Raw genomic sequence first — 17,472 nt, 5'->3', positions numbered from 1 at the left:
CAGGTGTAACTGATGGAAAGGGAAGCGCTTCTAAAGGCTATGAATTCGGGGGAGTAGTCGAAGGAGTAACAGCCATGTGCCTAAATAAGGAGCAATTCTTAAATGCTTCTTTGAAAAAGGATTTCCATTTAGGAAATAAAATCTGTAGTTATGGAAATGAGCATGTAATCGGAAGGAGGAGTAATGAGGAGTCAAAAGTGGAGAATGTTGGAGGAGTTGAATGCGTGGGAGGAACGGACAAAGGGGTCTTCAATGTTTCTGTGCATGAAAAAGATGGGGGCATTAATCCAAAGGCCACCTGTACATTCAATGTGGGTGCAGCAGGACAAGTGGCTAATAACGGCAAGGAAAGCAGCACGCCCAATCTACATGGGGGTGGGCCCAACAAAAAAGTGGGTAGTCCAACTCTGCGCAAGTGGAAAAAACTGGCCCGGGAGAAAGCAAGTAATGGGTCAGAGGCCCAACAAGATTTCACAAGTCAGAGCAAACGAAATGCGGAAGAACGGGATGAAGGTTTTACTGTAGAATCAGGCAGTAAGAGGGGAAAAAGAAATGGTGCAACTCAAAAAATCATTCAAAGAGGAATGGCGGTGGCTGACTTTCAGCCCCGCCAGTCATTATGATTGTCTTGAGTTGGAACTGCCGGGGGCTTGGGAACCCCTGGACAGTTCGAGACCTTTGCCGGTTGGTAAAGGAAAAGAGACCCGACATGGTCTTTCTCATGGAGACCAAGTTACAAGCTAAGAGTTTGGAGTTCATAAGAATAAAGGCTGGTTTTAATAACAGCTTTGGTGTGGACAGTGTGGGCAAGAGTGGAGGCCTCGCCTTACTCTGGAAAAATGATGTTAGCATTGAGATTCAAAACTATAGTCGTTGGCATATCAACGCAGTGTTCAATTCAGTGTCGGGGACGCAGGCTTGGAAATTTACAGGGTTCTACGGCAACCCCAATGCTAGCAAAAGACAGGAATCTTGGAGTTTATTAAATTATCTCCAATCTTTTGCTCCAACCCCTTGGTTATGTGCGGGAGACTTCAACGAAATTTTGGAAGACAGTGAGAAGTGGGGAGGGAGGCGAAAAGCACTGAGACAAATGCAGGATTTTCAGCAAGTTGTGGAGCAATGTAATCTGCAGGATTTGGGTTTCTCGGGTCCCAAATTCACTTGGCATAATGGACGTGAAGCGGAGGATTTTACCCAAGAAAGGCTTGACAGAGCCTTCGGCAATATGGAGTGGTGTGATTTTTTTAATAATGTTCAAGTGAAGGTTCTGGTGGCTAGAAGTTCGGATCATGCCCCATTACTTATTGAATGCTCAACTGGGAGGAGAACGGGACGAAAGAAACAATTCTGTTTTCGATATGAGGCTAGGTGGAGTAGAAAAGTGGAACCCAAGGAAATAATCAAGAGAGTGTGGAGGCAAAAGGAAAGGAAAGGTGACGCCTGGCAAGGAATTAAAAGTAATTTGGAGCAAAGTAAAAGAGAGTTACTGCAATGGAGAAAGAAGGAGGTCCCACCAACTGAAGATATTATTTCTCAAAAATCAGCACTACTACGAACTCTGCAGGAAGTAGAAGGTACTGCTAGGAGGGGTGAGATAAAAAGATTGCAGACTGAGTTGGGTGACCTTTTGGCTCAGGCTGATGTAACGTGGAGACAAAGAGCAAAAATGCATTGGCTCAAAAATGGGGACAAGAATACACGATTCTTTCATGAATGCGTAAAACAGAGGAGACGTAAAAATATTATCTCTCAAATTGATGATGAGGAGGGCAGGAGATGGTCCAATCCGAGAGAAGTTGAGAGGGCTTTTTGCTCTTATTATCAGAATCTGTTCACATCCTTACACCTTACTGGGGTGGATGAAAGTCTGGATCTATTGCCCAATAGAGTCACAGCTGAAATGAATTCCAGACTTGTGCGGGAGCCCACCATGGAGGAGATTTATATGGCTTTATCCCAAATGGATCCCATGAAAGCGCCAGGCCCCGACGGTTTTCCGACTTGTTTCTTCCAAGATCATTGGGACTCGGTGGGTCCGAAAGTTGGAAAAGTCGTCTCCAATTTTTTCAGGTATGGAAAAATTGATAAGGATATTAATTTTACTCACATAGCCCTTATTCCCAAGAATAGTAGAGCGACGAAAGTCACTGATTTTAGACCGATTAGTCTTTGTAATGTGATTTACAAAATTATTTCCAAAGTGTTAGCTAATCGGTTAAAAATCATACTCCCGGATATTATCTCACCCAACCAAAGTGCTTTCATTCCGGGGAGATTAATTACGGATAACATTTTGGTGGCTTACGAAACACTTCACACTATGCATTCTAGGATGTGGGGTAAGGTGGGATATATGGCTTTAAAACTCGATATGAGTAAAGCCTATGATAGAGTGGAATGGGTCTTTTTGGAGGCGGTGATGAGAAAGATGGGCTTTGATGCGAAATGGGTGGGGCTTGTAATGTCTTGTGTTACTAGTGTCAATTATTCAATAATTATCAATGGGAAACCCGTTGGTCTTATCCGTCCTTCTAGAGGGATTAGATAAGGGGATCCAATTTCGCCTTACCTTTTCTTGCTTTGTGCAGAGGTCCTCAGTTTTAAATTTCAACAGGCTGCTTTAAATGGAAGGCTTAAGGGAGTCCCTACTTCCCTAAGGGGCCCCAAAATTAACCATTTATTTTTTGCAGACGACAGCCTAATTTTCTGTAAGGCTAATTTGCAAGATTGGGCCTTTTTGTCAAAAATTCTGGAAGATTATGAGGCCATCTCAGGGCAACGTTTGAATAAAGAGAAGACTGCTGTTTTTTTCAGCAGAAATACTAGCAGGGAAGATCGGCTGACAATCCAGAATTTGTCCGGGATACCCGCTTCGCAGCGTTTTGACACTTATTTGGGGCTCCCAGCTTTGGTGGGAAAATCAAGGACTCGAGAGTTCCACAAGATTAAGGAGAGAGTGAATAAACGTGTCAATGATTGGAAAGCAAAATTCCTCTCACAAGCAGGAAAGGAGATTCTTATTAAAGCTGTGTTACAGGCGATACCTGCTTATAGCATGAGCATTTTTTTGTTGCCCAAAACTCTATGTAGTGAGTTAAATGGAATTATGCAGAAATTCTGGTGGGGACACAAGGATAATGTGAAGAAGATACACTGGATGAGCTGGGAGAAAATGGGGCGATCAAAAGCTAACGGAGGTATGGGTTTTAGAGACCTAATCTGTTTTAATATGGCCCTTTTAGCCAAGCAAGGATGGAGGATTATCCAAAATCCTGATAGTCTGGTGGGGCGCATTTTAAAAGCCAAATATTTTAGTCGAAGCTCATTGTTGGAAGCAAAAATTGGTAGCAGGCCGTCCTTTGCGTGGAGAAGTTTACTGGCTGCTACTGTATTGTTGAGAGAAGGGATGATTTGGCGGATAGGGAACGGGCAGAGTGTCAATATATGGGGGTCTAAATGGATTCCTAAGCCTATATCTTTTAAAGTTCAGTCTCCATGCTTATCTTTGTCAAGTGATGAGAAAGTTGCAGCTCTAATGGACCCACATTCAAGGGGCTGGAATGTTCCTCTGATACAATCCCTGTTTGAAAAAGAAGAGGCAGAAATTATATGCAATATCCCTCTCAGCAGATTTGACTGTCCGGATAAAATGGTCTGGAGAGCAACGCCAACCGGAATATTCACCGTCAAAAGTGCTTATTTTTTGGAGCAAGAAAGGAGTCACGGTGAGGGGGGCGCGAGCTCAAAAGGTAACGGCTGGAAATTTTTCTGGAAATTGATATGGGGCCTTTCAATCCCAAATTCCACGAAAGTCTTCCTATGGAGGGCGTGTAGCAATCTGCTCCCAACCAGAGATAATCTTCTGCGGAGGGGAATGGACCTGGAGGTGGGGTGTTTTCTGTGCAGTCAAGAGACCGAAACAATTCTCCACGTGTTGTGGGAGTGTCCAGCTGCACGGGATGTTTGGGGGGTGTGTGATAGGAAGATCCAGAAAATGGGGAGTCTGGGTCCAGATTTTAGAGAAATAATGGTGAAGCTTTCGGAGAGATGCAGTTCTGATGAGATGGGTTTAATTGCAACAATAGCCCAATGCATTTGGAAAAGGAGAAATAACGTATTGCATGGAGGTATGTTTATACACCCAAACCGGTTGATCCATGAAGCAAAGGAGGCCCACGAGATGTTCCTGGAAGCAAATCAGAAGCAGGACAGCTTGAACGAAATTTTACGTGAACCAGGGGTGGATGCGGAAGTCTGGAGGTGCCCACCACCTGGGTTCTACAAAATAAATTGGGATGTAGGTATGGATGAGAGGAGTAATCGGCTGGGTGTTGGGGTGCTTATAAGAGACTCCTTTGGAGAGATCATTGCAGCAAGGAGCTTGACAATCCAAACTAAACAACCACCAGTGATAGCGGAAGCCATGGGAGCAGTTTACGCAGCAGAGTTTGGACGAGACACAGGTGTTCAAGATGTAATTTTGGAAGGGGATTCTCTGATTGTGGTTAAAGCGCTTCAAGCTGAGATTGAAGACTTGAGTCCTTACGGACACCTCATAGATGAAGCTAGAATGCTTCTACGACATTTTCGAACGGCTCAAGTCAGACATGTGAAGAGAAATTCTAACAAAGCTGCCCATGGGTTAGCTAAAGAAGCAGTTAGAAAGTGTATTGATAATATATGGATGGAGGAGATGCCTCCATGTATTTCTGATATACTTGCTATAGAGCGTACAGCTCTTGTAATTTAGAGTTTTTAAGCTCTGGATTTTCTCATTAATGATAAATTCTCAACATTTTTCAAAAAAAAAGAAAACTTATAACATTATTCATATGTTTCGTATTCATTCAATCTTTAAGAGTGTATAGTACTGTGATTTCACACATGAAAAGTGCTACTTTAAATTTAACCGTAAAGAATATATTGTTTAAAAGTGTGTTTTTGTCAAATTATTGCGATTTTAAAATGACAAAAAAAAAAAAAATTGAGTTTATAAATAGCAAATAAGAAGGTGTCTTCATAAAAAAGTAGACAAATAAAAAGGGTGGCTTTTAACTTAGAATTGATGTGGGCACTCGATCAATTAATGCCCACATAATATTTTGTAATGTTTCTCAACATGACTCATTCGTACTGTTGAGGCTGAGATAAGTCAAATCAAATCTAAACCTACTTAATTAGGTCTATTCGAATGGTTGAAGATATTTTCCTGTACAGGGTGGGGCTGGGGGCCATTAATGACCATGTTGATTTGGTTTCATTAGCATTATAATGGGTGTTGTTAGAATATAATACAAATTAAACAATTAAATTAAAAACTTTTTTTATTGGTTTAAAATTTTAAAATAAGTAATAATTTAATATGGTATTAGAATCACAATTTATCTCATATTCAATTAAACATTTAACATGTTGGCGTCATTTGTTGAGAAAGAGTTTAAGTTCATATTTGGGGAGATAGAAGGGTTAAAATATTAATTAAATGATCAGATTCGTTAAAGTTTTTGAATCTGTAGTAATTTAATATAGGGAAATGTTAGGTGTTCTTTTAGTGTTATATTTCCAACTGTGATGTGGCTTTTAAAATCACCAATAGATTAAAAGTCAATAATACTAATTTTAAATTCAACAATAATTTTAAAAGTCACATCACAATTGAAATGATATTAAAAAAATACTAAAAACACATCTATCATTTCCCTTTAACTTAATATCAAAGTCATGTGTACGTTAAGTTTCAACCCATATTTTACAATTTACTTTTTCGATTAAATATTTTATACGATTGAATTTCAAACTCATAAAATAAGTAATTATTTAAAGATGTTGAAGCCGTAAGATCAAAGCTATGATAAAGACGAGTGTACGTAGCACTAGTACTACCAAGATCGAGACATAATTAATAAAAGTAGTTAATTAATGTTTAAGATTTCAACTATAATTTGAATGCCTACGTTGTCATAACATATGAAAACATGTGTTCAAACTTCAAACAGATAAACGACACAAGAAATCATCCTTAATTATCTGAAATATTTAAACATTTCTGTCCAATACATTTTCTATGCCACAGAGCATCTTTGACATGTGGAGGAGAAATGCTGATGAATTTCTGAAATTTCAAATCCATCGTTACAGTGTATGCCTTGGAGTTATCTTGGAAATCTTTTGCTGGAGTCAAAGAAAGTGGCCCTGCGCATTTATATGCACAGAGAACAACATATATAATCTTAATTAGTGCTAATTACTTCATGTTTTAAGTAGAGTTTAAGGTTAATGAACATGATGGAACCCTAGAGGCATGCACGTGAGGCAAAGGACAAATTGTTTAGGTTTAAACTTTGGCCCCCACAAGATCTCATTAAGTGGGATTAGCAGCTTGGAGCTACTGATTTACGTGTCTGCTTAGTGCTTATATATATATATTATATATATATATATATAATCTCGAAACCCCATAATATTGGTTTAGAATTTTGGGCCCTAGTTCTTCAGAAATCGTATCCACATATAGATCATCCTGTCTAGGACTCCACAGTGTAATAACTTGTTAAATTCTGAGAAAAAACAATTATTGGTCTCTTCCTATTAATGTTAGCTACTTTGCCTCAACATTATTTATACCTTCATTCTTTTTGGTTATGGGATGTATAGTATATACCTCTGTCACCATGCATCATGTACTTACATGCCTGATGCCTGCCTCTTCACAAATAAATTCCAAAAGATGGTAGGGCTGGCAATATGATTTATCTCTCGAATTCGACTAAAACAAAATTAATAAGTTAGAGTTGAGGGTCCGATCCATTTAATTAAATGAATTGAATTAAGCTTGATTTATATAGTTTTATACTCGAGTAGTTCTAGAAATCTCTCTTATGTTTTTTCAAGAATGATGTGGCTCTTAAAATAACCATTAAGTATTTATAATCGATCATTATTGAATTTTGATTAAATTGTAATTTTAAAATCTACTTCATTTTTAGATGGACTTATATAATTATTCTCCTATACTTATGTCTCAACACGACCTGAATCCAAAACGAGACACTATAACTGACAATTTTTTATACGATCTATGAACCCAACACGAGATTAGTAGGTTAAGGTTGAGGGGTCTGATTCATTTAGTTAGATTAGTTGAGTGAAGATTGATTTATATAGTTTTATACACATGTCTTAATACAGCCTGAACCCAAAATGAGACACTAAGCTGACAATTTTTTATACAACCTAGGAATCTAATACTAAATAGGGCTAGTTATGGTTAATCTATATTATCTTATACTTATATCTTGACACGACCTAAACTTAAAACGAGACACTGGAGTTAACAATTTTTTATACGACTCGCGAACCCAACATAAAATTAGTATGTTAAAGTTGAAGGATCTAACCCATTTAATTAAATAGATTGAGTTAAGGTTGACATATATAATCTTATACGCATTTCTTAATGTGATTCAAATCTAACAAATGAACACAAATTGCCAACAAATGGACACAAATTGCCAACGGTAAAAGACAGCAAGAAACAGCTCAAACATGGTGATGCAATCATTCCTCTATTTCCTCTCCTGACTAGTTTTTTTTGGGTGTTTGCTCATGTGAATAAATAGTGTTTGTTTGATTGATGCTTTGGTAGCTCGAGTTTGTCCTTGAGCGCACTAAGAAGCAAGGGGTCTTAAATATGGGTCCTTGGCTTCCCCTTTGAAAGAAGTGTCATTGCTTCAATGCACAAACAATTCCACTTGCTGCACTTTTTGCTGGCCTTTCCCACAACACAGATTTCCATCTAAACTTATCATGGGACCCTTTGCATCAATTTCTTCTCTATCACCTGCCACAAGCATGAAAATAAGCAAAGAACAATCCAAAAATCATCTAGGCTTTTAGAGAATTGTTCTTTTCAATATAATTGGGCCTCACACCCCCATCTGTTGCTCCCCACTCCCTTGCTTCCAATCTTGCTGACATGTCATGCAGCAACTGTGTTCTTTTTCCATTTTTTGGCCATGTGGGTATTTAGTATGAGTCTAATCTGTCTGCTTCTTGTTGGCTACGTTGCTTTCCCAAATTAATTAAAAACAGATATTTAAATGGGGCATATGAAAGCAAAGTTAACATGCAATTTGCTTCTATGTCACCATTCTTGTTGGGATTATGTTAAGGTTTGTATATATATATATATATATATTAACTTTAACTTTATCTTTTTTAATTAATCAGATTAGACCTCTCAACTTTAACGTAATAATTTCAAGTTGAGTTCGTATCGAATTCGCGAGTCGTGTTAAAAATGGTTAACTTTTGTGTTGCGTATCGGATTTAGGTCGTATCGAGACATAAATATAAAATTATATAGGTTAGTTTTAACCCAACTAATTTAATTAAACGGGTCAAATACTTTTCAACCCTAACTTATTAATTTGATGTTGAGCTCGTGTTAAGTATGCGAGTTTAATAAAAAAATGGTTGCCCGACTAATTATAGATCAACAGAGTAGACTAACTCTTTTTTTTCTTTTTTTTCTTTTTAAACAATGTACAATTTCATTGCAAACCTAACAAATTACAGAAAGACAAGATAAAATAACAGATCACATAAACCCAAACAAGATAGACTAACTTGATGCAATTATAAGTTGCTTTCTTCATCCTCTCTCTTTCTCATTTACTTTTTGTTCTTTTGTACTTAGATTAACCCGTGACCTACTCCAATTTCATACCAATCTTCAGCACCTGCTGAAGATTAGAGAGACAAATATATATATATAGTAGCCTGAGCTAGCTAGGGCAATTTTGAGTTGATATGTTTGACTATTTTTTATGCATAAGCCAATCGGATTGAGGTATATAAAACATTATTTCCTTCTTTACTTTAATAGTCCTTTTAGTCACTAGCTCAATTATTCAAGCTCTCTTATTCATTCAGCACTCCTACTCGTGGAGAGAGAAAATATATGTCCTATAAATATATAAAAAATAAATACTTTTTTTTTTTTTACCTCCAAATAATTTTTCTATTTGTAAAATTCAAAAAATACATATTTTTATAATAGCATTAATAAAGTTTACACGAATTTTATTTTTAAAAAATAGGATAATTTTATAAATTACACTCTAAGAATTCTTTATTAATTTGTTAATGTCTTCTAGATTGTATTTTCTATTTTGTAAAAATTATATTATTTAATGAAAGAAAAGAAAAGGATAAAATAATATTTTGATTTGATATTTTAATTATGTACAGAAGAAGTGTAGTGCAAAGGTGAAACGTCAGGTCGAGGGGCCTATTCCGTACCAGGAATGGCCTACTTCTGTGTCGATGTTTTTTGTTAGGTTGAAGTTAACACCGCGTCCAAACACCCCCCCATATGGTGTGGTTAAACCGTGGTCGTCGTGGATCTACGTCGGCCATTTGGCTTAATATAATTACTTCCATGTCCCTGCATGCACAGACAATTACACATGCTTTGTCTACTCAATTACACCCTGTGAACAAGCAGCACAGGGATGTTTATGAATTATGGAGCAGTAATTATTTTTTAAATGGTGCTTTTCCGAGATTTACCAGAACTTTGTTGGCGTAATATTAATTTAAAATATTTCTCTTTTGCCCCTTTTTCAGAACTAAAATTTGACTTAATGCTCTCAGAATTGTACTCGTTTTCATTTATTTAATAGATAGAGTGAGATGCATGTGTTGAATTCCTTTTTTATTTCATGGTTTCTGCATTGTATAATATTTTTATGTTTTACATAATATAAAATATTCCTAATTTTCTCATCTTATTGATGGTATGTTTAGCGTTGCGATTTCATATACAAAAATGCGATTTTCAAATCAAATCATAAGAAATTAATTATTTGAGATTGCGTTTTTTAAAAAATTAGGATTTCAATTTTAAGGTTAAAATGTGATTTTAAAAACCAAATTACGATTTTTTTCAAACGCTTAACTACGTTTTTAAAAATTGCGTTTTCAAATCAATCGCATATCTTAAAATCGCTTTTTCAACTCGTTCTTTTTGAAATCTCAAACTCAAACGTACCTAAAACCCACAAATCTACCAAAATATTTTTTAGGAGGAGAAAATTATTGAAAAAAAAAAAAAGAAAAAAAAAAAAAAAGTGTCTTGGCCTAACGTTCACATTTCTTTTCAAGCTTTTTTGGGAAAATGTGTTTTGCCCTTTTTTTAAGAGCAAAGAAAAAAAAAAAGTATTTTTTGAGTTTTTTTACCCGATGGGCCAATTTTTGCTTTGCTCATTTTTCTATATAATAAAAGTACTTTTTAAATTCTTTAATACAATCTTAAACGATTCTTTAAATTAAATGGTTCAAATTTTGTCATTTCACAATTGATTATCATATTTACTTTCACAAGAAAAGGAATTGGAGTCAGTTTGGTCACCTAGTGAGGGATACGCGAAAGGTCTTACAATCGCTCTCAAACCGGAGTTGTCACTATGTGAATCGAGTTGCTAATATTGCGGCTCATGTCTTGGCAAAGATAGCAATACAATAAGTCATAGATAGGATATGGGTGGAGAAAACTCCAAATTGTACTGCTCCTTTTCTTTGATTGATTTATAATAACTACAATTTTAAAAAAAAAAAAAAAAAAAAAACTCAAGACTTATGAAAATGCGGATCATAAAACTGTTCTTTGTCATTTAACTTGAAGTAGAGAGAATCATTATCCTCATTTAACTTAAAATGTATATGGATAGACCATGTAAATTTGCTAAAATGGTATTTTCATTTTCTTTGATAGGATAAATAATAGAGTGGATATCGGGAACTTAAATTCTAGCTTTGAGTAAATGCATGATTATATATTAAGGTGTCCACCATTGTCAACTTTGTCATATAATATAATATAATACGGTACTAAATGCTTAATCATTAAAAACACTATTGTCAACTTTTTTGTATTAAGATTCCCACTAAGCTCCGTTAGCTTGTACTAATTTTATTTAAAAAATAATAATTACAAAAAAATAAAAAAATAAAAAAATAAAAAAATAAGAGAGATGAAGAATTGCAAGGGAATTAAGCGTGTCATTTTGATGGGCGGCACCAAACCTTCCGAATGATATTTATCTTTTCACCGACGCAGAAAAATGTCAAAGCAAGAGAAATGTTATGAGAAGTTTTAGGAAGCTAAATAAATAAATAAATTAATTTTTTTTTTTTAAACTGATGTGATTGATCGTGAGTGACAGATAAAGGAGAGAGAATTGTATTTTTTTAATTGAAAATTTTTTTGGGTTTATTTGTTTGAATCTCTAACACCTCTCAAATGCTAATTAGTAAATAATGTTATAAAATTAATAATATAACAGTAAAAAATTAGCCTTCAAATTAATAGTTGTAAAAAAATAAAAATAAAGCTGATTCACCTACCACATTATTCGTTATATAACATTTTTATAGCACTTTTTCAAATAAGGGGAGGGAATTGCAATTGATAAAACACTAGTAGCAGAGATTAAAAAAAAAAAATCGATGAATTAATGACTTAGCAACGGATAGAGATGTGATTCATTGAAATTTGTTATAGATTTGAAAAAATCGATGAATTAATGACTTAGCAGCGGATAGAGATGTGATTCATTGAAATTTGTTATAGATTTGAAACTGATTGGGACAGTGACTTTTTGTAAATATTGGCTTACAATAATTCGAGAGGCTATTATGTATATTATAAATAATGTTTGAGTTGTGAAGATTCCAAATTATATCTTTGGCATTGTATGGAGCATTTTGCTCCATTTGATTTTTTTTTTTTTTTTGTTAACATATCCACACAAAGAAAGGGAAGGGGGCATTCGAACTAGTGACCTCCGCTTTATTAGGCGTGATCCCACAGCCGATTGAGCTAGCCCTTTGAAACCCTTATGATTGTTATATCAATGAAGAGATAATGCATTTAAAATAAATAAATAAACATAGTATTTATTTGGGTAAGAATTAGGATTGACCAATGCATAGATCATAAAAGGCTTAGAGGTGCAGTATAAATACAATTAAAATTTGATGGGCAGAAATTTCTTTCAAATCGGTATAGAGAAAATATTCACCGACTCATATAAAATAGTTCAACAATACCAAAGTGAAAAATTGCTAGGAATTAACTCAAAATTTCTGAGTTATCATAAACTTTCATATTGCATTGATCATTATCAAAATCTACATAACATATAAATTCAGAACTCTTGTACTCTGACAGCAGAGGGATGCCACAATGAACAACATACAACCATATTACAACCTCACAAAAAATATCTTGTGTATTACAATCTCACAAAAAATTTCACACCACACAACAAAAATCACAAAATCCCCGTTGCACCGGAGAGGTCTGGGTTGGGCTCTGGCGTCTTCTCCGGCGTCGGGCTGGTCTTCGGCGTTTTCTTCGGCAAAATCTAGGATGGACTCCGGCGTATTGGACTCAGGTGTATTCAGCGGCAAGACCTCTACTGCCGCCGGAGAGAGAGATGGAGGAGAGGGAGAGATCAGAGAGAGAGAGAGAGTAAGGGAGTAAGGGTATGAGGGAGGGCGCGCCGCTGGAGAGAGAGAGAAAGAGAGAGAGAGGGAGGGAGAGAGAAAAATGAGGGGTTTTGTGATTTTGGTAGAAAGAGTTTTTAATCACGCGTTTTGCTTCTTATTTTAGTTAGTGTAATAATCCTAGTTGTCAAATGCTCATTGGTGGGCAAAAAAGAGGTAGTTTACACCACCTCCTTATAGAAGTTATTCTCATCTATAAATATTTAAAAGAGACATTAAAATTAGTCTAAATTAGTAAACTGTTATTAATAAAATTAAGAATTTAATATGTTTTTTTAAATGTTTATAAACACTTAACACTATTTTATATGAGTTGAAAAATATTCTTTTTATACCAATTTAGAAGAGATTTGTGTCCATTTTGAATTAATCAATAATAAATTTTGGATAGAATAATAATTTTTACTGACACAATGAAAAGTACATTAGAAAGTATTGAAATAAAAGTAGAAATGTGTATATGGCATTTATCCCAAAAGAGTTATGCTGTAAACGCTTTTATTTTCATTCTCTCTTTATGTGTCGGATCAAAATTTAAAAATAATTCATTTTAAACTTTATAATAATTTTAAAAAATAAAATAAAATTCTCTTGTCAAAAACTTGACCACACCCTGCACCCACACCACAGGGGCATGCAGTAGATTCTGAGAAGGCTGGGAAAAGATAAGGAAGCAACCAACGCCACGTGGGCAAGACGCAGACGAGGTTGGACGCACGTGCCGTAAGTTAACCCTCGTCATCAAAAAAAGCCTATAAAGACTACCCCCCTCCCCTACGAACACAGAAACCTCCATGCAATAATAACCCCAAAGGTTAAAGTTACACCCAGTCTCATATTAATCCTCCGTACACCCAACCTTAAATACCCCTCAACCACCTCGTCTCTTTTCTACTCCTCCTCCTCCCTCCCCCCTCTCTCTCTCACCACAACACCTGCTCTTCTCTCTCTCTCTCTCTCTCTCTCGCTCGCTCCTGCTCCTTTATTTTCTTCCAGTACGGACTTTTATTATTATTATTATTATTTTCTTTCAGAAAGCTCAGAAACCCTAATTTTCAGGTCCAAGTTCAACGCTAAAAGCCTGCAGCCTTTCATTACGCGCATTCAAGGCGTAGCTATGAGTCTGTGCCTCCCTCCCCTCCCCACTCTCGCAAGTATCTGATTCCGAAAACAGTCGCTAGGCACCAAAACAGTGCCGGATTCTTATTCCTTTTTTTTTATGCTTTTTTGACCGGGGGGGGGGAGTGTTTGGGAGTTTTGGTGCGTTTAAGGATGTTAGACTCCGACAGCGAGCTGAGCTTCGACGCAGTTAATTCCGGTTACAGCTCAATGAGCAGCGAGAGTTGCAGTAGCTTCAGCCGTCTCTCGTTCGAGCTCACAGTCCCGACGACGTCGCATTCCTCGCCGGAGAGCCTGACCCTAAAGCCCCACCGTTCCTCCGACTTCGCCTACTCGGCCATCCGCTCCGCCACTTTCCGTCGCCGGACGGCCGGCGGTTTGACTTTCCGGGACTTTCGTCTGGTCAGAAGGATCGGCGCCGGAGACATAGGTACCGTCTACCTCTGCGCCCTCCGCGACTGCGAACTCTCGGGCGACGACGATCAGGAGCAGTGCTTGTACGCGATGAAGGTGGTGGATAAGGACGCCCTGGCGAAGAAGAAGAAGGTGCAGAGGGCGGAGATGGAGAGGAAGATTCTCAAGATGCTCGACCATCCCTTCTTGCCCACTCTCCACGCCGAGTTTGAGGCATCGCATTTCTCTTGCATTGTCATGGAGTTTTGCTCCGGCGGTGACTTGCATTCCTTGCGCCACAAACAGCCCCACAAGCGTTTCTCTCTCACCTCCGCAAGGTACTTTTCTTCTCAAAGCGTTTGAAATTTTTTTTTTTAAAAAAAAGCTTCATTTTTGTTTTTTGAAGTTTACGAGGAAATTTCCAATAGTTGTTATCAATTTCTATGCTTTTATATATTTGCTTTGATTTTTGCATGTTTTGATTCTGGGTGTTTTGTTTTCTTCTGCTGCGAGGGCTGTGAGAGGTTTCTATCTCGTCTGCTTTCGCAGTTTTGTTAAGTCTTATTCGTTTGAAGATTTTCTTTTGACTTTTTCTAATCTTCTCTAATTTTTCTATCTTTTTTTTATCATATGCATCGCTTTCGATTTTACCTTTTTATGCTTTGAAGCTAAGATTTTCTCGGATCATTTCTCTGACTTGGCCGCAAATTTCCATTTAATGACAATTTTCTATTAATGGACATCATAGAAACACCTCCATTTGGTTACCTCTTGATGAAATTTACTAGATCAGGCATTTTCGCTAACCACTTTTCGATGCTTTTTGTTTTTTGTTTGTCTTGGAGAAGAACACCGTTTGGTTCCCGAGAAATTTCAAAGTGTCAAAATTTTCTTTCTACTGTTTGGCTTGGAAGAATTATAATTTTTCTATTTTTTATTTTTTTTTCTAGGTTTTATGCTGCCGAGGTTCTCGTGGCATTGGAATACCTCCATATGTTGGGAATAATCTACAGGGACCTCAAGCCTGAGAACGTTTTAGTCAGATCGGACGGTCACATCATGCTCTCGGACTTTGACCTCTCCCTCTGCTCCGATGCGATCGCGGCCGTTGAATCTCCATCTTATTCTCCAGATCCCGCGATCACACCGAGCCCGTCCCACGCCCGCGCCGTACCCGCACCCTTCTCCTGCCTCTCCAACCGTCTCTTCCGGTCACGCAAGGTCCAGACCTTGACCCCAAACCGGCTCTTCGTGGCGGAGCCAGTGGGCGCCCGGTCATGCTCCTTCGTTGGGACCCACGAGTACGTCTCACCAGAGGTCGCGTCCGGCGGGTCCCACGGAAACGCTGTTGACTGGTGGGCCTTCGGGATCTTCGTCTACGAGATGATCTACGGCCGCACTCCCTTCGCGGCTCCATCTAACGAGACCACCCTGCGCAGCATCATAAAGAAGCCCCTGGCCTTCCCCACGCTCAAGCCGTCCAGTGCGCTTGAGCTCCACGCGCGTGACCTCATCTCCGGGTTATTAGTCAAAGACCCAGCTAACCGACTCGGGTCGAAGCGCGGAGCCGCCGACGTCAAAAAGCACCCTTTCTTCACAAACCTCAACTTCGCCCTCATCCGCTCGCTCACTCCGCCGGAGATCCCCGGCCCAAAAAGTCTCAAAACGAGGTCGTTGCCGAGCAATAGTAGTGCGCAATTCACTGCGTTCGAGTACTTCTGAGCCAAGGGCGGGATTCGCGCCACGTGTCAAGTAGGTCCTGCCAGATTTTGTCTCTGGCGGGTGACAGCGACATGTATATTCGAGCTGTCTTTTTTTTTTTTTTTTTTTTTTAACGTATCGTTACGTGACTTTTTATATGGTCGAGGATATATACAATATGGTTTTTTACGTAAATACGTCGGAATGTGAGGTGGATTAAATATAATATTATATTGGGAGGGGTCTGAGCAAATAGTAACCCGACAGGATTGAACCTTGGGAAAACACTGGGGGATCATATGCGCGTTTAACGTTGCCAAATCACGGCATTGATTATGTCATAGGTGCTCTCTTACTTTATATGGAAAGGCTTGGGGAATGTGGAAAAAGGTGGGAGCCGATGACCTTAGAATAGGATATAACTGTATTACTGATGGACTGGAGACTACTTTTTTTTTTTTGTCTTTTGAATCATTTTCCGACCGTCCAAACAAAATCTTGCATGGAAAATATGTGGTGTTGCTCTCTTTTCCCGCCAAAAAAGAAGAAGAAAGTTGGAATAATGGGCAAATATGTAACTACGACTTCGTAAGTTGGAGTCCTTTTGCGAACACTGATTGATGCTGTCTAGACTAGGAGGAAAGAGAAAAAAAGAAAAATTTGATGCTGTCTCCTCTGGGGCTCGTGGAACTTTCCTACTTTTTTTTGTTTATGAATTCTGGATGGAGTTGTTGTGCTTCGTGTAATTCGATCCAATCAACATGGGTAGCGTATAATTATTAGGTAATTTTGATATGATTTGTAAATTTTATATGAACCCAACATGAAAGCAATATGTTTGGGTAAAGGAGTTTAATCCGTTTAATTAAATGAATTGGGTTACAACTCGATACACGATATTTTAGATTAAAAGTATTTATGCAACTTACAAATTCAACATGAAATTAGCATGTTAGATTCAAATGATATAATCTGTTTACTTGAAATGAAGATCTGATTTTGAAAAAATTTATCTTCAAAATGAACAGATTCAGTCGGGAACGCGGTAGCGTTGGTAACTAGCGAGGAGGGAGACAATGGTTGCGTTTTTGGAGAATCGGGGATAAATCATCAAATATGATAGATAAAGCATCGCAGGAGATTAGAAAATCTAGATAAAACTCTAGAGAGAAAAAAGTTCTCTACAAAAAGAGAAACTCAGTAAATGGAATAGTAAAGAGCAGAAAGTGAGGGGGAGGAGGAGGGAAACTAAATCTGATTTAATTATCCTCCTCCTCAGCCGACTTTTGTTTAAATAATAATAATAAATGATTAATGTGATAAAAAGGAAGAATAAGATGCTAACTTTTGTAAGAGAAAAATATATTTATAGTGGCTTTCAAAGGTTTAAATCTCCCTTCTAATTTATCATTATTATAATTTTAAACACACGCACAGTCTAATGTCTATAGCCGTCCTAGCTATATCAACTTTTTAAGGCTAAAAGTCGGTCAATTAAATCTGTCTCAATTTTGCAATTTAGATTACAAACCGCAGTCCCCTGCTACAAGTTTTCCTATATAAAGATGTTTTTTTTACATGTTTCCAAAGTCAGGCTACGAAAATCGAGCATTGCCTGCCACAAAATTATATAAAGCTGATACTATTAAACTTAAAAAGATGTTGCAAGCAATTCCATTTCAA

At 37.4% G+C, this 17,472-nt stretch overlaps 2 protein-coding genes across 2 annotated transcripts; both read left to right on the top strand.

Moving 5' to 3' along the window:
* The first annotated feature begins 709 nt into the window (after positions 1-709).
* On the top strand, positions 710-4,753 carry LOC132169501 (uncharacterized). Its single transcript, XM_059580531.1, has 3 exons — positions 710-2,073; positions 2,335-2,461; positions 2,618-4,753. Exons 1-3 carry the CDS (start codon positions 710-712, stop codon positions 4,751-4,753), a joined length of 3,627 nt encoding a protein of 1,208 aa, XP_059436514.1.
* Positions 4,754-13,653: 8,900 nt separating this feature from the next.
* On the top strand, positions 13,654-15,985 carry LOC132169500 (protein kinase PINOID; the record flags this gene model as incomplete). The annotated part of the gene is made up of 2 exons (XM_059580530.1): positions 13,654-14,426; positions 15,039-15,985. Coding segments are annotated over 2 exons (1,545 nt in total), but the record flags the coding sequence as incomplete, so codon positions are not given.
* Between the last annotated feature and the right edge of the window lie 1,487 nt (positions 15,986-17,472).

Source organism: Corylus avellana, chromosome ca2 (genome assembly GCF_901000735.1).
Source record: "Corylus avellana chromosome ca2, CavTom2PMs-1.0".
NCBI classification, from domain to species: Eukaryota; Viridiplantae; Streptophyta; class Magnoliopsida; order Fagales; family Betulaceae; genus Corylus; species Corylus avellana.
The sequence above is the reverse complement of the archived record's forward strand: the minus strand, read 5'-3'. Positions and strand labels throughout refer to the sequence as shown.

Bases quoted from the DNA above. Each gene is read 5' to 3' on its own strand.
- LOC132169501 (XM_059580531.1), top strand. From the start codon at position 710: ATGGTCTTTCTCATGGAGACCAAGTTACAAGCTAAGAGTTTGGAGTTC. The intron at 2,074-2,334 runs GTATGGAAAAAT...TATGCATTCTAG, and splicing joins GTCGTCTCCAATTTTTTCAG to GATGTGGGGTAAGGTGGGAT. The intron at 2,462-2,617 runs GTAATGTCTTGT...AAATTTCAACAG, and splicing joins ATGCGAAATGGGTGGGGCTT to GCTGCTTTAAATGGAAGGCT.